The sequence below is a fragment of the Rhinatrema bivittatum genome, chromosome 3, assembly GCF_901001135.1.
Source record: "Rhinatrema bivittatum chromosome 3, aRhiBiv1.1, whole genome shotgun sequence".
Lineage (NCBI taxonomy): Eukaryota > Metazoa > Chordata > Amphibia > Gymnophiona > Rhinatrematidae > Rhinatrema > Rhinatrema bivittatum.
In genome coordinates this window covers 269,701,718-269,728,337 of record NC_042617.1, presented here as the reverse complement: position 1 = coordinate 269,728,337, position 26,620 = coordinate 269,701,718, and the positions used below count along the sequence as shown (strand labels likewise).

The 26,620-nt window shown below is 43.2% G+C and overlaps 1 protein-coding gene across 4 annotated transcripts in view; it reads right to left on the bottom strand.

Annotated features, from left to right (window-relative positions):
- DCTN2 (dynactin subunit 2) overlaps positions 1-22,533 on the bottom strand; it is a 98,042-nt gene extending 75,509 nt beyond the window's left edge. For 2 of the 4 annotated variants that reach the window (XM_029594583.1, XM_029594584.1), the window contains exons 1-2: positions 22,336-22,533; positions 1,105-1,173 (exon numbers count right to left, since the gene is read on the bottom strand). In XM_029594583.1, coding sequence (XP_029450443.1) covers positions 1,105-1,173; positions 22,336-22,371 — 105 coding nt within the window. In that variant the 5' untranslated portion in view covers positions 22,372-22,533. The remainder of the gene's footprint in view (positions 1-1,104; positions 1,174-22,335) is intronic. The other 2 variants (XM_029594585.1, XM_029594586.1) reach the window with 2 other exon arrangements.
- Between the last annotated feature and the right edge of the window lie 4,087 nt (positions 22,534-26,620).

Genomic DNA, 26,620 nt, shown 5'->3' with positions numbered 1-26,620 from the left:
CGTTTTGGTCAAATTTGTTTGAAAAGACTGTATAGAAATATTTTTAAATAAATAAAGAAATAAATAAAGAAATAAATAAATTAATTAACCAAAGTCCAGGTTCTGTCACCTGGCTGGAGTTTTGTTGCTTTTCCCAATCAGACTTAATGTCCTTCTCTCATAGGGACTCCAGGCAAGTTTTTAGGCCAAACATTCTTCAACATGATTAAGCTGTACAGTCTGCTATTTCTTGGAGTTTCTCCTTATCTGTAAGCCTCTTACCAGATGAGTTTCTAAACACCAGTTCCTTATCTTTAGAGGTCAGTCCATAACCTGTTTGCCCATCTCTGTATATCTGGGCCATTTGTCCTGACTCTGTAATTCCAATATCTATGCCTCCTGTCTTCTGTGGGTCCTGTGTGCATAGAGTTTTTTTTGGTTTGTTTTTTTTTAATCACAAGGATGTAGTTATTCAGCGTATTTTATTCAGATGTGTATATACAGCTACACTGTCTCAGGCATATTCTTGTGGTTATCCTGAAAACCTGACCAGCTGTATGCACCTTCAGCGTTAGAACACAGGGACCTGAATTAAAGAGGCAATTCCTCTTGGAGAACAGATGGAGAAACATAAAAGCATAAGATGCTTATATTTTTCCCCTTTTACATCCTACAAAACGCCCAAAGTAGGGATAGGCAGTATCGCCACTTTTTTTGTGGCAATCGCAATCCAGTAAAAATGTCATGAAACTAGTGGCCCGGTGATCATAATCAAGGGATCACCAACTTGAATCCACACCAATGGGAACAAATGCAAATAATGCATCACAATCCTATCCAGAAGGTGCAAGAGACCCCAAATTCATATTAATTCCCTCCTTTGCACTTGAGGGGCATGGGGAAGAGAATTGAAGTGTGCACTATTTCTAATAAATTTGAGCAAGGAAAAAAAATGTTTTTTTTAGGAAAAAAAAAATCCTTTCCTATCCCTGTAAATTAATGATCACCAAGATGCAGGAAGTCAGATTACAAATATCTGAGACTGGATTACTTTGGGGTTGGCATGACTATAACTACCTTTGAATAATATTTAGGTCCCTCCCCCCATCCCCTTTACAACCTTACCGCATCAAACTCAGCCTGATCATCCTCAGGGAGATCGCTGGTCTCATAGACATCTGGCTCATTCCTGGCCTGAAAAAGAAACCAAGATCAATATACTTATTACTGTAGACAAGAATTTATCTTACAGCCTCTCCGGTTTATACAGTAATGCAGAGATGACTGGATTCCATTAGAGTCCCTGCTTTCTCAGTTTTACTTATTTTTTTAGCTTCTTAGATGAGCAATCCTTTTATTACTAAGTACTGTTCACTCTACTTATAATATCACTAACCTACTGTTAGTGAATGTCAAAGGAGAAATATATAGTCATACCTGTTCACTTCCTTTCCTTGAAACCTGCTATACCAGGCTAGAATTGTAGGTTTACCTACTAGCAAATGGAAACAGAATGACACACCTTTTCTTATCAAACACCAAAAAAGGCAAAATCAAACAATAGCAAATTAGATCCTAATGTATCAGATGGTTAGTGCCTACTATAATACAAGCATCAGCAAGCCTGACACCTTTTCTTATGACATTATCACCAATATATAGGATGGTACAGTGCAGACAAAGCCAGTATCCCTGTGTGAAAGCAATGGAAGGGGAAAAAAAAAAAAAAAAAAAAAAAAAAGAGTTGCCCCTCCAGCTAATAAAAATTTTCAACAATTATAAAACATAGGAGGAAATCCTCAAGAAAAAGAAAAATCTCCCTCTCTTAGTCCCAATGAGAATAAAGGAAGATATACATTAACAGATGGAAGAGAGAGGTACAGACCGGAAACTCAGGAGCTCCTCATAAGGAACAAGTAAACATCTTCTTCAAGACCAGAGACCTACAATCAAAAGAACAGTGCTGGTCCTGACTTCCTGAGAGTGTTTTGGACTGGTATACCAAGATACAAGGAAAAGAAATTAACAGGTATGTATATGCTATGTGGAATTACCACCAATGCATGGTAGAGCTGTACTTTCACCACCTTTAAACTACCGGTGTATAGTTTATTTGGTAATGCCTGTATAATTGAATACACCTTAACACTGTTGATATATTTTGTTAGGACAGTTGTTCCAGTATTTCTTGTTATATACTGTTCTGGGTTGGGCTTAGTCTTTGACAGAGAGTGAATGGGAGGGAGAGGAGTGGGAATTTGGGAGGATACTGGGGAGCTAGATTTGGATATTCTAATATATTTCCTATGTACAAAATCTCTGTATTGTGATCTACTACAGTTATGTTTAAAGGCAAGTGGTTCTTTGCCCATTCATTTTGTGCTGTCGTAATATGATACAATAAAAATTGATAAAAAAAAAAAAAAAAAAAAGAGGCAACCACTCTGATCTTGGAGACCTTGCCCTAATATAGTCCCCACCACCAGACACACCCTGAATGTCTTGTCCTCCTGGAAGCATAAGCTGGTAGGCTCTGCCTCTTACTTTTACTCAACTTCTCTTTTTCACATTGTAATGTTTCTTCCGTGTATACCCACCCATTCTTTCTCCGAGTGGAAATCTAGAGGTATCTCTCATATATAAATGGTAAAATAATACCTTTTGCCACTCTTCATACTAAATATGGACTTCCTTATACTGAATAAGTTTCATACTTTCAGATTATAGTAGCTAAAAAGTGCTCAAAGGAAGAAATCTCTTATATCTCCTGAGAGGTCTCTCTTCGAGGGGTACTGCTCCCAACCCCACATCGTGAAGGGCTTGATTTCAAAAATCTATAAGCTGCTAAATACTCACGTAAAGAATAAACCCTCACACATAATCGCCTGGGAACATGATCTGGGTACACACCTCTCCGACAAGGAGTGGTCCTTGATATTCTTGAAGATCAAGTCTGGTTCAATCTCTTCCTCAATAATTGAGAATAGTTATAAATTATTATAAAGATGGCATTTTACACCCCTTCAGTTAAACAAGTTTTATCCCATGTCCAGCAAGCTTTGCTGGCGCAATTGCTCTTCACCAGGACCCTACATCCACATGTGGTGGGCCTGGATTCATATTCAGGTCACTTGGCAGCAACTATCCGCTTTGCTTTCCAAAACATTAAAGAACTCCGTTCATCTCACTAAAGAACTGGCACTTCTCAATATCCAAGATGACTCGCGACCGCCTAATGCTCAAACTTTAATTCAACAATTTTGCATAGCCACGAGGATGGAGATTGCCTTTTCATGGAAAAAACTTCGCCCTCCAACCATACATGAAGTTCTGCGACACATAGATAGAACATTTACTATGTATAAAATCACTGCGGCTAAGCATCATAGGTTGGGCAAGTTCAACCTTATTTGGACACCATACCTGACTTGGAGACAAGCCCCTCTTGCCCACATTGAGTATTTAATTCAGCTTTCTAACGATTGTTTTTCTCAGACATGTTAATAATAATACACCTGAGTTTACTATCGGTGATCACCCTGTATACTGATGTTTAATTTGTATTTTTGTATCATGATGCTGGATTCTACAGCATAAAGGGGGGAGGGAGGGAAGGGGGTTTACTTACAACATTGTAATGCTGTCCTTGAAATTTGCTGGTTTATAATGTCTAGTGAATTGTTGCACCTGTATTTTTCTGGTTTGGACTGCAATAAAATTTACTAAGAAAAAAAAAAAAAAAAAAGAATGGAGGTGATCTTTTATTAGTATTGGCCTTATGTTAAAATAATTTTAAGTAGTTATTTTGATAGTGGATCAAAACAATAATCAATAATTGATAAATGTGGATCAATGTGTACATTGCACATAGCTTAAGCATAAGGAAGGCCTGAGACTGTAGCATTATGTCTTTTGTTTTTCTTTCTAGACTGCGTGTTTACTAATGAGCTGAAGATAAACAGAAAACTCTTCAGTTCTAACCTTTGTTTTTCTAAGAGATAAAGAGATAAGGCTAGTGAAGGCCAGTGTTCAGAGTCTAGCACAGGATACCTCCCTAACAGTCATAGCTGGGCAATAAATCTTATTGTAACTGTGAGTTAATGAGCTATGGCTGGCTATTGTCAGAATTATGAGTGCAAGTCAGAGCACTTAACACTTGCAGACACTGGATGAAAGCAGGAAAATGAGAATATAAGGACATTTGACAATGTTCTTTGGATGGCCCATGAACAAAGAGCGAGCAAGCTGGTTTCTGGAATCTCCAAGCTCATACAGCCTTTCGTTTTCAAAAATATACTGTCTCATAGAAAGGAAAGCATATGGTGGAAGTATTTCCTGTATAGATTCTTTTCTTTATTTCTATCTTTGTTATTGCAATAACTATTTGTCTTGATTAATGTAATGCTTATTGTGATGAGGTTTGTTAATTACTGATATTCACTTTGATTATACAGTTTTATACCTATTTTTATCATATTTAGTAAACTAAGTTTTGCTTTTATAAAAGGTGTGTGTGTTCTATATATGCCACCACTTTAGACCTCCTTTCACAGGCCTTTAGCTTAACAAGTCTCAAGACCCAAGGAACAAAGATAAGAACTGACCTGTAACCTTACCAGATCCACATACCATAGCCTCTTCGGCCAATCTAGAGCAACCAGTTTGATTAATAATCCTCTATCCTTCAAGATCCTATTTCTTTCTATTTGATTTATATTCTGCTTTTTCAGGAACTACAAAGTGCATTACATGCAGGTTCTGTAGGTATTTCCTTGTCCCCAGAGGGCCTACAAACTTAAGTTTTGTACCTGAAGCAATAGAGGATGAAGTGACTTGTCCAAGGTCACAAAGAGCAGCAGCAAGATTTGAATCCCGGCTGCCCTGGTTTGCTGCTCACTGCTCTCACCACTAGACTACTCCTCCATTCTTACTTACAATCGGCCAGGGAGGAAACACAAAGCAATTTGTTCTTCATGGCTAAATCAATACCTCAATCCTACTGGAGCTCCACTCTTTTCAGCACCTGAAGAATTTTACAGCCTTGGAAGTGTTGCAAGATGTCATCAGATCCATGTAAGGAATACCCCACCAATCCACTATCTTCTAAAAAGCTTCTTAGCCAGGTTCCCACTCCCTGAGATCCAATGTATTTCTATTAAAGAAATCAACCTGGACATTCTCCACTCTTACAGTGTGTACTCTGAAATCTGCAGATTTAATTCTGCCTACTGGAACAGCAGACTCACTTCTCTGGCTACCACTGGACTTTGGGTGCTCCCTTGCCTGTTCATATAAGTCACTGCTGTGGGGTTGTCTGATAATATTTGAACTGCCATCTCCCTCACTAAGGGAAGAAAATGCAGCAGAGCAACCTATCATCCTTGGTTTCCAGCGTGCTGATGGACCGCAAGGCCACCTCCTCTGACCATATACCCTGAGCAACTTGATCTCTGCAACTGGCTCTCCAGCCCATGTGATGCAAGATTCTAGAGACATTTCTTTGGATAGATTCAGAAGAACCACTTACAAAGACAAGCTCTTTCCGATGGTCACTGGAAGGGGCAGATGAACTTCATAGTTCTGCGATTGCAGAAACCAGCAAGAGAGAAGCGAGATATATAGAGACCATATATAAGCCCTGTCCCATGAAATCAAATCCAAGGGAGCCACCATCAAATCTAGAATCTGAAAATAATCCCGGGCTCCTTGGGAGAGAAAAACTTGTACCTGACTCATTATTGTGAATATCCTCTCCAGAGTCAAAAATATTTAGCCAGTTTTAGTATTGAAGTAGGCTCCTAGATATTCCAAAGATGGAGGATAAAGTAGGCTGCTGTTCACCAAGTTTACTACTCAGCCCAACTCTTTAGGACCTGCACCATTCTGGTGGAGACTACCTGATACTCCTGAAAAGATTTGGCAAAATACATATTAACCATAATCCCCTCCTTTCACAAGAAGGCTGTGATTGCCGCCATCACCTTAGTGAAGTTCTTGGAAGCTGTGTTAGGGCCAAAGGGAAGAGCTATGAATTGAAAGCACTGAGCTAGAACACAAAGCAAAGAAATCTGTGATGTACCCTTCTAATAAGAATATGGAAATAAGCCTCCAAAGGATCCAGAGATGAGAAGTATTTGCCTTGTCTCACCACCACAATTACAGACCAAAAGATTTCCATATGGAAATGGAGAACACGAAGGCAACTGTTGACCATCTTCAAATCAAGAACAAACCTGTAGGAAACATCCTTCTTCGGAATCACAAAGTAAATGGTGTAACAACATTGATCCTGAGCTTCCCACAGCACTGGAATCATGGCCTGCTACCACTAAAGCCTCTCTAGTGTGGTCTTCACCGCATGCCTTTTGGTCAGAGACATGCAAGTGGACACCCTAAAGGTGCTGAAAACAGCAATGCAAATCCACAAGTCTGAAATAATGTGGGTTCACTCCTCGTAATACTTTTGAAGGCAGCCGCCTACTGGAAATACCATATAGAGTGGACCAGCTGCTCCTTAATTGGGCTGAGTGGGAAGACCCTGAAGGTCTGGCATTGTCAAGTCTCAGCTTTTTATCTCCACGAAAGGATGCTAGGAATGTGCATTTGTTTCAGCAGTATGCACGCCAAAACAAATGGTGTGTGCGTATATAGTCATAAGAACATAAGATATGCCATACTGAGTCAAACCAAGGGTGCATCAAGCCCAGCATCCTGTTTCCAACAGTGGCCAATTGAAGTCACCTGGCAAGTTACCCAAACATTAAATAGATCTCAAGCTACTATCGCTTATTAATAGTTTATGGATTTTTCCTCTAGAAACTTATCTAAACCTTTTTTAAACCCAGTTAGACGAACTGCCATAACCACATCCTCTGGCAATGAATTCCAGAGATTAACTATGCGCTGAGTGAAAAAGAATTTTCTTTAACTTGTTTTAAATTAGCTATTTGCTAACTTCATGGAGTGCCCCAGAGTCCTATTATCTGAGAGAGTAAATAATTTATGTACATTAGCTTGTTCAAGAACTTTCATGATTTTGTAGATCTCTATCATTTTCCCGCCTCAGTCGTCTCTTCTCCAAACTGAACAGCCCTAACTTCTTTAGTCTTTCCTCATAGGGGAGCAGTTCCATGTCCCTTATTATGTTGCCCTTCTCTGCACTCTCTCTAGTGCAACTATATCTTTTTTGAGATGCGGTGACCAGAACTGCACACAGTATTCAAGGTGCGATATCACTATGGAGTGCTACAGAGGCATTATAACATCCACCGTTTTATTTACCATTCCCTTCTTAATAATTCCTAAAATTCTGTTTGCTTTTTTGACCACCACAACACACTGAAATGATGATTTCAATGTATTATCCGCTATGACGCCTAGATTTCTTTCCTGGGTGGTAACTCCTAAGATAGAACCTAACATTGTGTAACTACAGCAAGAGTTATTTTTCCCTATATGCATCACCTTGCACTTGTCCACATTAAATTTCATCTGTGATCTGGAAGCCCAATCTTACAATCTCACAAGGTCCTCCTGCAATTTATCACAATCCACTTGAGATTTAACTATTCTGCCTAATTTTGTGTCATCCGCAAATCTGATTACCTCAATTGTCGTACCCCTTTCTAGATCATTTATAAATATATTAAAAAGCACATACATGCATGCACATCATTCTTTTCTGGTGCACCTACTATCTATTCGTCAGATATGGACATACACCTCCGAAACAAAAGGTGCAACAAATGAACGTGCCTACACAATTACTTCCTCTAAATCTGATTGGCTGAGAAGAGAACTGCTTCCCCAAAAGATTGCTTGACCTCTATATCTTCAGGTACCTTGAGGTTTAAACTCCTAAATCCTGGACCAATTTTTCCCCATTCATTTCTGAACAATAATGTTCCTTTAAAAGTGACAACCATAAAGCATCTTGGCTGCAACAATAGAGGCCACTAACCTTAAAGAGACTTTAATAAGGTTATACAGAACATTTCCCAAAAAGGAAGCTCTAGATTCTAACCTGGCTACTTCTTGACTTTCTGGGGGCTGTTACATCCAGTGCAAAACTGCATGAACCACAATCTCCAGAAATGAGGTCTGGACCACCAAGGGAGTGGACGAGAAGGCGTGTTTCAAGAGAGATTCAATCTTCCTAGCCTGTGGATCCTTCAAGAACCATACCCCCTTCTCCCAGGATAGTTTTTTTTTTGCAGGTTACAGACAAAATACGTGTCAACCTGTGACATGCAAAAAAAAAAAAAAAAAAAAAGAGAGAAAGTTCCCTGACCTCTGCTGGCAGTGAACAAGAACTTGCTCATGGTCTTCCCACGTTTGATGACCACATCTCCCTAAAAGGGACTCCTATTCTGCCAGAAGCATGATTTCTGGGGAAAAGCTTTAGATGGCTTTCGAACTCACAAAAGAATGGGATCTCCCACAGAGACCTCCTCAGCTTTGGAATCAGATATCCGAATGGATGAAACTACCTAAGAGATGACTGGTCAATCCCATCCTTTTGAAATAAACAAATGTCCTCAGAGGAAAAGGATTTATCTGTCATGACCCCCTTCTGCCAAAGAACCTAGAAAACCAAATGCCTCTTGTTCTTCTTCTACCCTAGAATCCAAGGAAGGACCCAACACCAAATCCAACATCTCCTTGCCAAATCTGCATGGCACAGGCAGTCTGGTGTAAAAACACAACCCCCCCCCCCCCCCCCAAAAAAAAACCAAAACTCCAATAAGAAACCACCATGAGGGACTTAGGGCACCTAGAATCACTAACAGCTGGCCCTGTGGGTGGGGACAGCCAGCAAAGACAATTCAAAATGGTGGCCGTTCCCACTACCTCTTGTATTTCTACAGCCAGAGAAGAAAAGGAAGCAGCTGTACCAGAGCCCACTGGCCTGATGATAGCAGGAAGACTGAGGCTGCCTCAGCTGTTTCTTCTCTGGAGGCCTCAGATCCCCTATCATGTGTGTCAAAAGGATTCAGCCACGCTGCTCCCACACTGGTGGCCCCGCAGGCCTGCTGGTTCTCAAAAGAAAATGCTGCATATCTGAAGAGGAACTCCTGGGCTGGAAGGCCAAAAACCACCCAAGCAAAGCTTCCCTGCTAGAAGGGGGAAGGAGGAGGGGGAAAGGAGTACCACCACCCTAATGCCCCAAATGGCAGTCTCAAACCCAGAAGCAATCTCAGTTCAAACCCCTCTTTTTCTGTGACTCCTTCCTGCCACTTTGAACTGCTTTCCTCCGAGACCAATTCTTTTTTTTAGATCAAGAGAAAAAGGAGGACCTACTATAAGAGAGAAAAGAAGGGAATGAGGGGGGGGGGGTTGGGAAGGAGGGTCTCAAGAAGCCAACCCCCAAGGAGAAAACCCACGCTCCAAGGGAAAACTCCCAAGCTTGACCACTACCCCCAAAACTCAACTAGGCCTTGCAAACCACCTGGGAGTCATAACTGGCTCGCTCAGCCTGATACAAGGAAGCCTGTAAAAAAAAAAAAAAAAAAAAAAAAAAACCCCTCCAGAAAAATAGAGGGGCTTCTACCAGATGAGGCCATTGACTGAAACCTGAGAGTTAGGGATCCTACTGCATCAGTCTAGAACTTGCTACCATCTACTGGAGACAGAAAATACTGGTTTTGCCTGCACTAACCCATCCTATATTCTGGTGATGTCACAGGAAAAGATGTGTCTTCTGTTTCCATCTGCTAGTAGGTATCATTAAACCCATGACTCTGGACTGGCGTAGCAGAATGATAAGGAATACGGATTACATAGTTCATAAAACCATAATCACTGACCACTGACCAAGAGGGTAAAAGCCAGAGTCTACCGGTTATTACAAAAGCTTATTATTTATTTCCTGGTGATCCTAATCAAGGTAATCTGGAAGAAATGTCATTGCCAGATTTAACAACTCTTCTGGATTCATTGCAAGAGATGGTGGTCTCCCAAAGGAGGCCACTATTAGTTTCTTTCGCATTTTTAATGGACAAAAATAATGTTTTTAAGCAGTTTTTTCGTAACAATCAAACGCTATTTTTTGGACAAAAGATTTGGTGCTACCCGGATTTAGTTAGCAGACATAATTGCGGAGAAAACTATTTCTAAATATGAGAGTGGAAGTCCTCCAGAAGGGGGGAACTTTCAAGCTACAATTTCCTTGCAAGTGTCATGTAAAGAGTGGGGAACAGAGATACATATTTTTAGAACCATCTCAGTTAAGATCTTTTCTCGATACTCATACCAACCCCATGTAAACTTACAGCTTAGGTGTATGTGAATGTATTAGTGGAGGATATTCAGGGCGACCAATTGTTTACTTTTTTATTTCATAGTGTATCGCTCCTTGTTTCCTGCTCTCCATTTCTTTTATTAATATTGAGTACAGTGAAGACTTTTGGTTAATGAATAATGGAATTTTTATTTTGTATTTCTTAAATTGTACTCGAATTATTTCCTTGACAAGTGGATACTTGTATATCTTTAAAATGCAATAAATAAAAAAAAAAAAACCAAAAAACAAAACACCAGAGTCTAACCAAAACTGAGTAGAAACTACCTGAAAGTAAAACAGCATGGCTATAAGAGGAACCCAGGAAGCTCATTTTGCCCAATGCGCAGAGATTTAGAAGTTGTACTTCTGAAGAAAATAAACATTGTTTTGCTGGTCCAATAAAGATATCACAAATTTCTTTTTTTTCTCTGACTCCCCCTTAATTTCCTTTGTCATAGTGATTATTATTTTCATGTTACTTCTTGTCACTATATACATATTTGTGCTCAATTTATTTCTTTTTTTATATTATGTTATTTCTTTATTTTATTTAACATTTTTCTATACCGACCTTCATGGTAATAGCCATATCAAATCGGTTTACATAAAACAGGGAGGAACTTAACAGTAAATAAATAATCAATAATCATTTAACAGAAGGAGCAAAGTTACAATCAACAAGGAGGCTAAAACTTGGAAGCATAGGTAGCTGGAAAAATGGAGTAGAGGAGACAGATAACTGAGCACATAATAACAGTACATAATAGTAACAATGGAGAAGCATACAACAAATAGATCAGAACATAACAACAATACAGATTAGAATTGTATATATTTTAGCTGCTTAGGAGTTTCTAATTCCAGAGATCGTGAATTGTGGCTAAGGGCATTTAGTGTTATAAAGTAATGTATACGTGCTCTGTATAAATGAAGCATTCTTAAAAAAAGTTATCACAACATGCAAAGACTGCAGAGATGTTGCTGCATATGAGCTTTTAAGATCATATGGGTCACTTTTTCTGAGTCACAAAGAGTTCACCTCAACCAATTTGAGGTCTGAAAGGAGACCATGTTAAACAGGTATATGGGAAGAGCAGCAAATAAAACACTATTCAAGGTTTGAGCAGAGGCTGCACAGTAGTAAACTGGGCAATAATAAGCATATAATCATAAAACATTTGCAGTCCACCTAGTTGTGAATTGTGGAACACATTATCGGCCTTATTATAACAGTCTCATTATGCCTTTTCTTACATGGAAAGTACCCTATACAAAAAAGGTATGGAAACCACATCAAGACTGCACTGGCCACGATGTCAGCACAAAAGGTCTCCATATGACTTCATTTATTTATCTGTGTTTTTGAAAGGACTCAAAAAGGAATACAACGAACAAAAAGCATATACAATATGCTTGCCACCACTTATTCACCCAAAGCTCCATAGGATTCACTGGGGAAAAGCAAGTTTGCTTACCGTAAACGGTGTTTCCGTAGATAGCAGGATGAATTAGCCATGCTGTATGGGAACTGTCAATCAGGGCCCAGGAGGCGGAGCTTCCTAGCAGAGTTAGATCCTTTTTTGATCCTCTGCGGCTGCGTGGGGGTTCCCGCGCAGCAGTAACGGTTCTCCTCAGTCTGTAAATAAGCTTGAGCGTAGCGGGAAAAACCCCACGACTGACAGGGAGGTGGGCGGGGCAGCATGGCTAATTCATCCTGCTATCTACGGAAACACCGTTTACGGTAAGCAAACTTGCTTTTTCCCGTCGATAGCAGGGCTGAATTAGCCATGCTGTATGGGAGTCCAAAGCTCCCGTATTCCCTGAATATCGCTTTTATTAGCGTGTTAGTCGTGGCTCTTATCCAGAAAAAGTACGCAGAACTGAATGTCCCAGGGTAGCATCTCCCGCCGATTGTTTATCTATGCAATAGTGGGAGGTGAAGGTATGCAGCGAAGCCCAAGTGGCTGCTTTACAAATATCCACTGGTTGAACGTTCTGTAGGTGAGCTAATGATGTAGCCATAGCTCTTACTTGATGTGCGTTTGGCCTTGAGGAAAGTTCTGTTCCCTTAGCAGAATAGCAATATTTGATGCATTGTGCTATCCAGCTAGAGATGGTACGCTTCGCTACTGGTACTCCAGGAGCGTTTGGGTTGAAGGATAGAAACAGTTGAGAAGATCTATTGAGGGAATGTGTTCTTCTCTTATAATATGCCAACGCCCTTTTGCAATCTAGGGTATGTAGTAAGCGTTCTCTATCATTTGAATGAGGTTTGGGAAAGAAAATTGGTAAGTCAATGGTTTGGTTGAGATGGAATGAAGACACTACCTTCGGGAGGAAGGAAGGATGAGTGCGTAGTACCACTTTATCATGGTGAAACTGCAGATAAGGTTCGTAGTGGACAAGGGCCTGAAGTTCAGTGACTCGTCGGGCCGAGGTTATCGCTACCAGAAACACTGTCTTCCACGTGAGGTATTTCATGTGTGCAGATTCCATGGGCTCGAATGGATAGAGCATGAGTTGTTCCAGAAGCACATTGAGATTCCACGGAATCGGTGGTTTCGACACTGGTGGGCGTAAATGCCGGAGACTTTTGAAGAATCTAGAGAGCAACGGATGTGCTGCCACTGAGTGATTATTGAGCGGCCGATGATACGCTGCAATCGCGCTAAGATGGACTCGAATCGAGGAGGTGGCCAATCCCGATTCGTAGAGAAAGTGTAGATAATCTAGCAAGGCTGTCGGAGAACAGTCTATGGGTGAAAGGTTATTTTCCCCACACCAGGTGGAATAACGTTTCCATTTGAAGGAGTAACTTTTCCTGGTGGACGGCTTTCTAGATTCGAGGAGAATGGTTTGTACCGTTTGGGACACTCCTTGTTCAGTCAACAATGCCCGTTCAATCTCCATGCAGTCAGGTGGAGTGATGGGAGAAGCGGGTGAATGAGAAGGCCGTCGTCCTGAAGGAGAAGATCCGGACGGTCCTGGAAGCGGATCGGCTCTGCTATCGATAGCCGTCGAAGATAACTGTACCATGGTTGTCGCGGCCACGCAGGCACTATGAGAATGAGTTGACTGCGGTCTGAGATACACTTTTGTAGCGTTTTCGTGATTAATGGAATCGGTGGAAACGCGTAAAGAAGAGTTGGGCGCCACGGAATCAGGAAGGCATCCTGAGACAACCTGTGTTGACTGGGTCTGATGGAACAAAATTGAGGCAGTTGAGTGTTGAGTTCCGTGGCAAACAGGTCTATTGTTGGGGTACCCCAACTGTTGAAGACTTCCTGCAGCACCTCGGGATTTATCCGCCACTCGTGCGGATGGAATACCCGACTCAGTCTGTCCGCCCTCGTGTTGGCAATCCCCGGCAAGTAAGAGGCCTGTAGGTGAATGGAGTGTCTGTGGGCGTGAGCGAAGATCTGTAGTGTCTCTCTGCAGAGGGACCATGAACCGGACCCGCCTTGTTTGTTTATATAGAACATGGCTACCTGGTTGTCCGTGTATATCATGACCCTCCGACCTCGAAGATAGTCCTGAAAGGTGAGCAGGGCATTTCGAATCGCTCTGAGCTCCAAAAGATTTATTTGTAATTGCTGCTCGTTGTGCGACCATAGGCCTTGCGTCTCTAGACGATCCAGATGAGCCCCCCAGCCCTTTCGCGAAGCGTCTGTGGTAAGGACCGCATTGTGCGGCTGCGGGCTGAATGGAGCTCCCTTGCTCATCGTGGGTAACTTGAGCCACCAAGTGATGTCCTGCCTCATTTGGTTGGTTATACACACTCTTTTGTGCAATGGCTGGGTGTGTTGTGTCCACTGACGTTTCAGACCCCACTGAAGTCGTCTCATGTGGAGTCTGGTATTGGGAACCGTGAAGTTCGCCGCTGCTAGGTGTCCGAGAAGGCGTAGCACTGTCTTGGCCGTAGCAGATTGCATGCCCTGTAGTGCTACCAGTAGTGAACAGATTACCAGTCTCCTGTCCTCCGGAAGGAAAGCTCTGGTTTGACACGTGTCCAGACGTGCCCCTATGAATTGTAGAATTTGTGAGGGCTGTAATTTGGACTTTGGGTAATTGACTATTAATCCCAAGCGTAGTAGACAGGTTAGCGCTATGTTGAGATGCGATTCCAACAGCACCGGATCCGACGCTACTACCAACCAGTCGTCCAGGTAAGGGAATATCGTCAGTCCCCGTAAGCGAAGATGAGCCACCAATACGACCATGCACTTGGTGAATACCCTGGGTGCTGCTGACAGACCGAAGGGTAGGACCCTGTATTGGTAATGCTGGTTGTGATACTGGAAACAGAGGTATTGCCAACAAGATCGGTGGATTGGGATATGGGTATACGCATCCTTGAGATCTATTGAGCACATCTAATCCTTGTGTTGTAGTAAGGGAAGGATGGATTTTAAAGAAACCATTTTGAACTTCTCCCGGACTAGGTGTTTGTTGAGGTCTCGGAGGTCCAGAATGGGTCGAATGCCCCCCGATTTCTTTGGGATGAGGAAATATGGGGAGTAGAACCCCCGGCCCCTTTCTGCCTGGGGAATCGGGTGAATTGCCCCTTGGTGGATTAGTGTGGTCAATTCTTGGGCCAGTTGGGGTTGACAAGGCTTCCCCCCCTTCAGGGGAAAGTGAGGAACTATTGGTTTGGATAGGAAGTGTAGGTGATATCCCTCTTGAATGATGTCTAGAACCCACTGATCTGTTGTGATGGCTTTCCAAGCATCGTAACACGCGGTTATCCTGCCCGGAGGGTGTTGCGGTAGAGATGGTGGTAGCGGTGGCAATGGAGTCAAAAAGACTGAGCAGTCTTAGCTGGAACTGCTGTCTGCTGTTGTTGCTGTGGTTGTCGTTGGGTTCTTGGCTTTCCTCTCCTCTGCTGTTGTTGAGGAGGATTGATAGCAGTTTGCCTCTGGTAAGGAGCAAAGGACTGTTGTCTATAGTTCTGGTAAGACCTATACGGTCGTCTGGTGTATGGTTGTCTATGTGATGGAAAAAATCGTTTCGTAGACGATGGAGCTGCTAGCGATTGGACTGCCAGCGCCTGATCCTTAAGTTTGCTCACGGTCTCGTGCAAACGGTCCCCGAAAAGATTATCGCCTGAGCAAGGTAAGTTTGCCAATTTTTCATGTAGATCTTCCCTGATGGCACTAGCTTTTAGCCACGCCAGTCGTCTGGCCGAAATTGCCATAGCCGAAGCTCTTGAGGAATTCTCAAATCCCTCATACACCGCTCTCAGCATATGACGCGTGCATTCCTCCATATCTGAAATCGGGGATGGAATGCTGTTCCCTCCTGCCGTAAACATGCCCTTGGTGGCTTGTAGACACTCGTATAAATATTGAACCATATAGAAATGGTGATGATTAATTCTAGATGTGAGCATTGCATTCTGATAAATTCTCTTCGCAAAATCGTCCAGACATTTGTTGTCTTTGCCTGGTGGAGCCGAAGTATGCGTTTTTGTCTTCTTATACTTTTGCAGCGCTGACTCTACCACTATAGACTCATGTGGTAATTGTGGAATGGAATACATGGAAGGTTTCTGTAGCTTAAACTTTAAATCCGTCTTCCTCGATACTGCTGATAGCATGTAGGGGGTATCCCACGATTTCTGAAGGACACTATGCAACACTGAGTGTGGTGGTAAAGCTGACGGCTCCCCAGGGGTATCGAAAATTTTTAATAATCCAAATGTTTCCGCCCTTGGTTCTGGCAATTTTTGAATATCTAATTTCAAGATATTACCCATCTTGTCCACAAATTTAGGATACGTAAGATCCTCTGGTGGGGAGTATGGTTCCGCTGGTTGTTCCGGTGGGTCAGAGGGGTAACCCGTGGACGAATCAGGTGAGGAATGCTGAGATATAGAGTCCACGTATTGGGTTGGAGAGTTGTGATATACCAGTGGAGAGTGCGCTTCTGAGGTCGGCATATCCCGTGGAGTTTGCGGCGGGGATCTTGTTGGTTCCCCTGGACCCGTCGATTCCGGAGGAAGGGTATATGTCGATTGCAGGGAGTCGAAGAAGCCTGCTAGAGACTGTGTAAGGTCCCAGAACGCCTTGGAAGTGTGTTGTGGCATTGACGGCCGTGGTACCCCCTTAGGTGACCTTGTTGGCAGAGGAGTGGTATCCTTAACCCGATCCGAATGGTCACTCCAATTAGATTCACTGTGACTTCTGGAAAAACCCGAGTGCACAGAGTTGGGGGATTGAGATGATGAAATAGGAATCACCTTTTGAGAGGAGTAGGCCGAACGAGAAGAAATACTCCTGTACTGAGAGGATGAGGAGGAGGAAGATCTCCTCTGTAGCCGTGCCCCGTGTTGTTTCCTATCCTCACCATGGTGTCTCTTTGAGGGGGGCGATGATGTTGAACGATGATGGCGTCTCTTCCTTGAAGATGAGGATATGCTGTCCCTCGACCCCTGGTCTGATGGTGGTCTGTGGTGCTTCCCCCTTTCCCGAGAGTCTCGTGTTTTCAAGTTGTCCGATCCTAACTCCTGAAGAGGGTTCGAAATTGCACTAGGTTGAGGGTCTGGAGTGGCCTTCTGGCTCACAGCCGGTGCCTCTCTGTCTCTAGAACTGTCTAGTCTACGTTTCTTAGTGTCCGCAGATTTAACTGATTGCGGAACGTGAGTCAATTTAACTCTACTCGAGCCCGAGTCTTCTTGAAGTTTATGTTTGGGCGCCGGTGTCGGCTCCGTGATCTTCGGCGCCGGTTTCAAATTCCGGTATTTCACAGTGGACCCCCGCTCCGGGTTTTTCGGCGCTGATCTTCGCTCCCGGGGCTTCGGCGCCGATCCCTGCTCCGGACGCTCCCGCGCCTGTGCCGGCTCCGGATGCTTCGGTGACTGTGCCGGCTCCGCGTGCTTCGGCGCAGAGCGCTTCGGCTCCGGTCTGCGCTGTTTCGGCTCCGGGCGATCTGGCGCCTTGCAAGTATCCGGGTCCGGATAGTTCCTTGGCGCCGAGTGTGTCTTCGGCGCCGGTTGTTCTTTCGGCGCCGATTTGGAAGCACTCGGCATTGCCTTATTGCGCTCCGATAGAGTCCCCCCCCTCCTTTTGGGGTTTTTTCGGCGCCGATGATAACCTCGGACCCGCGGCCTTGGATAGTAACAAGGCTCTTACCGGATTTTCTCCTCGAGGTCTTTGGGAAGAGGGTGCAGTTAACTTGAATGGCTCCTGCTTCCCGACGTCCCTTGGTTTCGAAGGGCCAGGTCCCTGGTCCTCGATTTCCCTGGGCCTTCGTTTTGCGTCCCTCACCTTCGGGGTGAGGGACGCGAGGAGGACGCTCTTTTCACCGGAGAAGAAGATTTTGACTTTGGTGCCGGCAACGACTGTGTTGTTGAAGTCTTTCCTTCTAACTCCAACCAACGGTAGTTTCGATGACGCCGAGCCCTAGGTGACATGCGTTCGCAATGTTCGCAGTCGGCTTGCGGATGCTCGCGCCCGAGGCATCTATAACAACGATCATGCCCGTCTGTGACGGACATGATCTTGCCGCAGGGGCAAGGCTTAAACCCAGACTGCTTTTTTGACATTTTTTTTTTTTTTTTCGCTCTTCTGAGGAGAAGAAGGGCTCCGCGTGCGCTCCCGCGCGCGGAAAAAAACAGACTGAGGAGAACCGTTACTGCTGCGCGGGAACCCCCACGCAGCCGCAGAGGATCAAAAAAGGATCTAACTCTGCTAGGAAGCTCCGCCTCCTGGGCCCTGATTGACAGTTCCCATACAGCATGGCTAATTCAGCCCTGCTATCGACGGGAAAACCCCCAGCATCACAAGACCAATAAAATAGAGCAGTACCACAGTCTTGCAGCATGTCACCTCAAATTTAAAAGCAGAAATGTTAAAGTAAAAGAAATACTTCAATGGTAGGCGGGGGGGCGGGGGAGAAGGAAAATTGAGCACCATGGGGAGCAAGGGGGCCTCTAGTATCTAAGAAGAGTTTGGTCTACACCTCTATAGAAAACAAAAACTGCAACCTGGAATGCGATCTGAAAGGGAAAAAGGAAAAAAAAAAAGGCAGATTGGTAGAACTCATGGTTAAAACAAAACGGGCGTGAAACTGTGGTATACTGACCTGTGAGCATAGGGCCCCATATGAGGTCCATATTCAAAGGCATTTAGCCTTCTCCTCCCAATCCTGAGATCTCTTCCTTGTACTGATATTTCAGATCAGATTTCCTCATGCAACGCAAATTCCACAGATATAAGCAAGTTTGGAAAAAATGTTTAAATGTAAAGGATGGAAATGTTTGCCAATATGCTTCATAATTTTTGTAATTCCTGCTGCAGGACACGGAGTCTGAACCTTAGATTATCTCTGCTCCGTGTTATCTGACTTTTTGGGGGAGGGAAGAGGGCAACAGCACCAAACGTACCTAGGGGCAGCAAAAACAAAACACTCACATGGGAGGGAAGAGAGTCCATTGCACCAGGTCAGATTTTGATTTTATGTGTTGGCTCTTATGTGGCTATATTATTTGAATATAAGTGCATAAGCTTAGAGTTATCCCACAACCTTTAGCTGAATAACTTTACACTTAACCACTGCTTTTCAAAGATAGCTGGTTAGGTTACCTTTTCCAAATAAAGGCAGCCAAGATAATCCTTTCCAGGGACATTGATGCTGCTGAATATCCTAGATAACTTATCTGGCTACTTTAACTGTTTTGGTTTTTTTTTTTAATATTGAGGCCTCCATGTTTTTGGATCGCCCAGAATGCCTTGGCATTGGGTAAGAAATACAAATACATAAAAAAAGGAAAATGTAGAAATATAGTGTGCAGTAGACTGTCATCTCGCAGGCCACAACTAAAATTAAGAGTTTTGAGGATTCCTGAGCAATCTGGAAAAATATGCAGCAATTAAAAAAAACACGGTGTATAGGTTGGCATCACACCACTCACATCTCATGTGACAATTATCACATTTTAGCACACATCTGCCTTCAGGATTCTTTAGGCTGGTATGGGACCTGGCATTCTCACCTCTCTCAACCCTACCTCCTCTTAGCCGCCCCCTTTTGCTCTCACACCTTTCACACTTGCTACCCCCCCCCCCCCCCCCTTTGCTCACATTTCTCTCTTGATATTACCTAAAAGCCACTAACTGCTGCTTCTCCTGCAGCTTATCGGTTCATTCTGCTCACAAGAACCAGTCAGGGCAGGCAGAAGCAGCAGGTAGAGGGAGAAAACTGTTGCCCTACAGCGAGCATGAGGATAAGACAGTGAAGACGGTGAAGCAATGTGACAGGGCGATAGCTAAAGCCAGAAGAATGCTGGGCTGCATAGAGAGAGGAATAACCAGTATGAAAAAAGTGATAATCCCCTTGTACAGTTCAATGGTGAGGCCTGACCTGAGTATTGTGTTCAGTTCTGGAGACCGTATCTCAGAAGGGACAGAGACAGGGTGGGGGCGATCCAGAGAAGGGCGACCAAAAAGGTGGAGGGTCTTCATCAAATGACTTATGAGGAGAGAATGAAGGACCTAAATATATATACCCTGGAGGACAGGAGGTACAGGGGTGATATGATATAGATCTTCAGATACCTGAAAGGTTTTAATGATGCACAATTGATAAATCTTTTCCATTGGAAAGAAATCAATAGAACTAGGGGGTCAAGTAATGAAACTCCAGGAAGGACAACTCAGAACCAATGTCAGGAAATATTTCTTCATGGAGAGGGTGTTGGATGCCTGGAATGCCCTTCCGAAAGAGGTAGTGAATACAAAAACAGGGAAAGATTTCAAAAGGGCAAGGGATAAACACTGTGGATCCATAAAGACTAGAGGATGGAAATGAAGAAAAGAGTGCATGGGGTAACTTGCTGGAATGGCAGTTACTACCCTTAACCAATAAGCCTTCATCCTGCTGATACAACTCCATTATTGCGCTCTGCTTTTACAGTAGGTGGAAAGGAATTAGATTCTGACAGCATCCAACAAGGACACTGGATTTTACAGTCTGGGAAAACAAGCATTGGGGGGTGGGGGGTGGGGGACGACAAATAAACATGGAGGTAACTACCTGGTGTGGTTTTTACTAACCTTAACCAACATGCCTGCAACTTTTGCTGTTGAAGCAGAGAGCAATGTTGGAGTTGCAGCCAGAGGTAACAAGGGCTTGAACTCAACCAACAAGGGCCCTGACTTTGACAGTTTGGGAAACTAACAGCCCGATACAGTAAAGTCCGTGGGAGAGCGGACGAACACCCGCTCTCCCGGCGCACGCACCGGCCAAGAGCCGATGCGAGCGATTCAGTATTCAAATGAGCTGACGCGGTGCAAACGAGGAAAAGGAGGCGCTAGGGACACTAGCGCGTCCCTAGCGCCTCCTTTTGGCCTGGAGCGGCGGCTGTCAGCGGGTTTGACAGCCGACGCTCAATTTTGCCGGCGTCGGTTCTCGAGCCCGCTGACAGCCATGGGCTCGGAAACCGGACGCCGGCAAAATTGAGCGTCTGGTTTTCGGCCCGACAGCCGCGGGCCGAATTCAAAATTTTTTATTTTTTTTACTTTTTTTTACTTTTGGGGACCTCCGACTTAATATCGCTATGATATTAAGTCGGAGGGTGCACAGAAAAGCAGTTTTTACTGCTTTTCTGTGCACTTCCCTGGCGCCGGAAGAAATTAGCGCCGACCTTTGGGCGGCGCTAATTTCTTAGAGTAAAATGTGCGGCTTGGCTGCACATTTTACTTACTGGATCGCTCGGGCATACCTAATAGGGCCATCAACATGCATTTGCATGTTGAGGGCGCTATTAGGTGCCGCGGGTGGGCCGCGTGTTTTCCTCCCCTTACTGAATAAGGGGTAAGGGAAAACACGCGTCCAGAGCAGGGTGACAGTGCGCTCCGACGGAGCACACTTTACTGTTATCGACCTGTAAGTAAGGGAGTGATTTGTATGGCACAGCAGATGCTACCAGAAGATTGCTGGGCAGACTGGATGGACTATTTGGTCCTTTTCTGCCATCATTTTCTATGTTTCTATAACTTTTGCACTGTTTCATAATGCACTAACAACCCCTATTTGGGAAAATGTGATTATTCGTCAAGTGGAGGCCCAAATTTGTGAGGGTGAATCAAACACAAAGCGATGTACTGTCATGTCTTTACTTTATCTTACATTTTTTAGCACATGTACTAAAGTAATTTAGTGCATATTAAATTGTGTTTACATGAAATAAAACCATTTAGCGTGCACTAAAACAAAATGAAAAAAATAAATAAATAGAAAGACAACCAGACAGCAAAATGATGTAAATGAAAATTTTTCAGCTGCACACCCCTAACCCAACGTGACTGAGTTAATCAGATGCACAGGCTTCTGAAACAGGCGCACTATCCGGCATCTATATATTCTTACATATGCACGAAACCTCTTATGGAATCAAATGTTCTGAATACAAAATTTGATCTAATGTTTACATTACTCAAACGGAATCTGCATACTGAACAACAATACAAAACTCGCCCTTTGTTTTGTAGGAATAGAAAGGCTTTATCAGATTTTACAGCGCTTCCCTTCGGGGGTAACAACACTTCAGTTTAGGGGCAAGACAAGGAGGGACCCCGGTATAAGGCGGCTGGAGAGACGCATCCTGTACACGCCCATACCCTCCTCGCCTGCAGCCAACAGCAGTAATGCCGATAGCAGCAAGCGCTGGGCGGCCAATCCATAATCCCAACAAAAAAAATAAAAACAAAGCAGGGCAGATCCAGCGCTCTCTCCCTATCTCCACTCTGTGTGACTACAGAGAGATCCTTCTCCAGTCACCATCCTAAGTAAGAGAGCGAGCTTGAGGCAGATTAGAGAGACACCTGGACAGGAGCTGAGCAGCTTTTCCAGGAAACCTCCTGCAGGCGGGCGTCGGGCAGAGAGAGGCCTCTTCCTCACAGCCTGCCTGGGGGGGGGGGGGGGGGGGGGTCAGAGAGAGAGAGAGCCCCTGCACTTTCTGGACATGCACAGAATACCATCCGGGAAGGGGGGAGAGAAGCAAGGCCCCAGGGGAGGGGCCTGGGCTGGGATGAAGAGAGACGTCGGGGAGCCGAGGCGGCGGCTCTGCTACTCACAATGCCGGGCAGGTCGGCGTACTTAGGATCGGCCATGGCAGAGGAGAGAGGTCGGAGCCCACGGGCCGCGCACCGAGACCGGCTCTGAGCGAGGAAGGGAGCGGCAGCTGCAAACCTCGCGAGAAACCGGCGCCAACGTCAGCCTGGCTCACCCGGTGGCATGCTGGGAGTCGTGGTTTTTCAGCGCTCTCCCCGGTTTACAGCGGCAGAAATTCAAACCTGAAAATGCGGAGACTTAACGAGTCCGCTGTAACTACAACGCTGCCAAGTGCCCTAGTATTTGCAGGGAAACTTCCGGGGGAGTGCCTGACTCCTAGAGAATCCCTCCTCTTCGTATTTTAACCGAGATGAAATGTACTGAATGAGATTGAGAATCTGACCAATATCGGTGGAACGGGGTTGCGATCCTATTACCCGACCCCACTAGGGACTCAAAACCATTTGGACCCTGGCCAAACTGAGAGGATTAAACCTTCAGTTTAAAAAAAAAAACCATACACAATATAAGCTTTACCCCTGCATATGTATATACAGTAAGTAGAATTCATCTATATGGCTTTCGGTGGGTGTTTTAGAAATTGTCAGACTGGGATTTAGTTTTGGCTTCACGCCTATTAAGAAGGCGTGATGAATATAGGATTTTTTGGTAATTATATTATATAAGATCTGTGTAATCATGAATTGTTTAATATGCATGAGGTTGACATTGTTGCTTTAAAGATGTTAGTGTTCTGGATCATTTGGAAAAGGGTGGAATATAAATAAAATAAAAATGAAGTCTATGTCTGTATGTAGATTTACTTGTAACTAGAGCTTTACACCAATAAAACACTCCTAATGAAAAAAAAATAAAATAGGTGTTCATTGGATAAACAGTTGCAAAACATCACTGTCCCTTAGCCCTTCGCTCGTCTGCCTTGAATCCTCAACTCTGCTTTTGTGCCGTTTGGTGACAAAGGATATCAAATCGCTCTGTACCAGGGGTGGCCAACTCCAGTCCTCAACAGCCTCAAACAGGCCAGGATTTCAGGATATCCACAATGAATATGCATGAGATCGATTTGCATGCACTGCCTCCATTGTTTGCACATCTATCTCATGCATATTCATTGTGGATATCCTGAAATCCTGGCCTGTTTGTGGCTGTTGAGGACTGGAGTTGGCCACCCCTGCTAACATCCCTCAAAAAGAAGCAGTACAGATAGTGAGAGATACAAACATAAGACTTGCCATACTGGGTCAGACTGGGGGGTCCCTCAAGCCCAGTATTCTGTTTCCAACAATGGCCAATCCAAATTACAAATACCTGGCATGATCTCAAACAATAGATAGATCCCATGCTGCTAATGCCCAGGGATAAGTAGTTTGTTTTAAACTGCTACTTATTAACTTCATGGAGGGTCCCCTAGTTTTTTTTAGTTTTTTGAAAGCGTAAATAATCTTTTTGCATTTACTCATTCTACTCCAGTCTATCAAATCCCCACTCAGCCATCTCTTTTCCAAGCTGAACTTTGTCCAGAAAATTAATGAAAACAGGTGTACTGACTGAATTTTTTATGCAGTTTGGTGAGAATGGAATTAACAAGTCATTGCAGTTTTTGCAAAATGTTGCTGCTCACCTGATTTTGGGTTTGTCAGTCCGACAACATATCATGCCAGTACTATTTGGACTCCACTGGTTACCGATCCAGTGGAGAATCAGATTTAAATCTGCTTTGCTGTTATACAAATTGCTTGCCCAACCATCGCTTTCATGGACTAATATTATTTATTTATTTATTTAATTAATTAATTAACATGTTTTGTATACTGTCTTTCAGTTTTGCCATCAGAACGGTTTACAGAGTCATGTAACAGGTTGTATACACATCATCACAGTAACTTATCATGTAGTGTATGTTGGTTACATATACTAGATATTACTTGTAAGGCTCATTACATACAGTAAGGTATTACTTGCAGCAAAGATATTACATATATATTGTTGTTACATATAGGCTTGGTAATATGTTGCTTAAGCCATATAATCCAAAAAGAGCTTTATGGTTTCACAAATGGCCCTACTAGAAATTCCACCTATCCATGAAGCTCACTTGTCTGAGACTCGTCGGCATGTATTTTAAGTAGCAGCCCCCACGAAATATGGAACATTTTGCTGTCTGTTTGAAGATGCCTATGGCGGAACTACCTAATTGATTGAATGGACTGATTAGATCCATTGATTTTATTAAGTTCTTGTATTTTAGTTATTTCTGTTTTAGTGATAAGTTTATATATTTCTGACAGTTCTTTTTTGTTTTACCCTGTGGCTTTGTTTTGCAATGATTCTCTGTGTGTTTCGTTGTGAGTTGCTTAGGATCTAGCATAGGCAGATTATAAATAAATCTAACCATAATCATAGTTTATGTTTAATAATATTTCTCCAACAAGCTAAGGTCATGGCCCTGGTGCCACCATGTTACTGTATATTTGTGTCTGTTTGTGAAGAAAAGTGAATTTACCAATCTGATTTTTGGGTACATATATCTTTATGAAAAATATATAAGCTTTCTATAAATAGTCATATGGATAACCTTTCTGCAAAAAGGAGGCAGGCTGCACTCCAATGGGGCCAAAAAACTTATTTGTAGTTCTTTGGGGCAGGGACACCTGACTAGCTCTTCTAACTGATTCCTTCCCCAGGGTGTGGATCCTTTTTAGGGGGGGAAGAGTCTTTAAAATCATGAGAGATCTAGAATGGGTAGCTGTGAATTGGTTATTTACTCTTTCAGATAATAGAAGGATTAGGGGGCATTCCATGAAGTTAGCAAGTAGCAAATCTAAAACTAATCGGAGACAATTCTTTTTCACAATAAAGCTCTGGAATTTGTTGCCATAGGATGTGGTTAGTGCAGTTAGTGTAGCTGGGTTTAAAAAAGGTTTGGATACATTCTTGGAGAAGTCCATTAACTGCTATTAATCAAGTTGACTTAGAAAATAGCCGCTGCTATTACTGGAATCAGTAGCACGGGATCTATTTAGTGTTTGGGTACTTGCCAGGTTCTTGTGGCCTGGATTGGCCACTGTTGGAAACAGAATGCTGGCCTTGATGGACCCTTGGTCTGACCCAGTATGGCAATTTCTTATTTTCTTATGTTCCGTGAAAAATGGTGGAAGCAGCAATCATCATTCCCTTCTCAACAAACAGTCTCAACACTGGAAAATGCATCAACACTTTGTGTGTCAAGAAATACTCTAATGCTTCCCTCTCCACCAGCAAGGCCCCACATTGGGTGCCATTTTTATGTAAGCCACGCTCTCTGTTAGGCATTAGAAGAGCTATCAGGTCCTTCCATCTAAGAGGAAGCTTCTACTTGTATTGGTGGAAGCTAGTAAAAGACACTTCTGACTCTCTTCAAATAATTCACAGTAACACAGGTTAATTTTTCCCCAAACTGTTTGTTGCTAATGATGACCAGAAGAAAAATATTTGTACCCTGAACAATGTACTATCAGATGGATAAGCTAGTTCATCACTACTGTTGTTCAAAACTTCCAGGATGACCATGGGGTTTCCTTGTCTCAGACCCTTATTCCTCTTCAAACTCCATAAGGTTATACAGAAGTTGTTTTCTAGCACTGAGAAATTTTCATGTCACTCCAGTCTGCTCAGTTAAGTCAAGGCAATAACTATTATCTAGCCATTCACAGATCACTCTGAGATTTTCATCTCTCTCCAAATACACAATATTTTTTATATATTCATTTAAAATACTTATATAGCACTTATCAAAGTTTAGAAGTGGTTTACAATAAAAAAAAAATCATAATAAAAGGTACACAATATAAACAAAAAAATAATTTAAACATAAAATGACAGTCATCAGAACAGTAATCTAAAAAATGAAAAATGGCTGTTTATCATCTCAATTACTCATAATAAAATTATTACGGTAGCCACTAGTAACATTTGCTTTGAGATTAATTAATCATCATTAATTGTATTACTTCCAATGAAATAAATTCACTGCAATTGCTTTATTACATACACCTGTGCTGCTTAATCTATGAAGTTTCATAGGCTTGATTAAATAAGAAAGCATTAATTGATTTCCTAATCTTAAGCAGAGATGTTTCTTTTTTTACTTCTACCAGTATTATGGTTTGTGGGTTTCGTGGACCCTTGGCCTGAGGTGAGAGTTGTTACCACCTGTGGGGAGGAGCCCCACAGGTCCACACCGTCGGGAGGCAAGGTCTGGTGCAGCAGGAGCTCAAGGAGCGAGTCAGTGAAGGGGTCCCGAGGAGT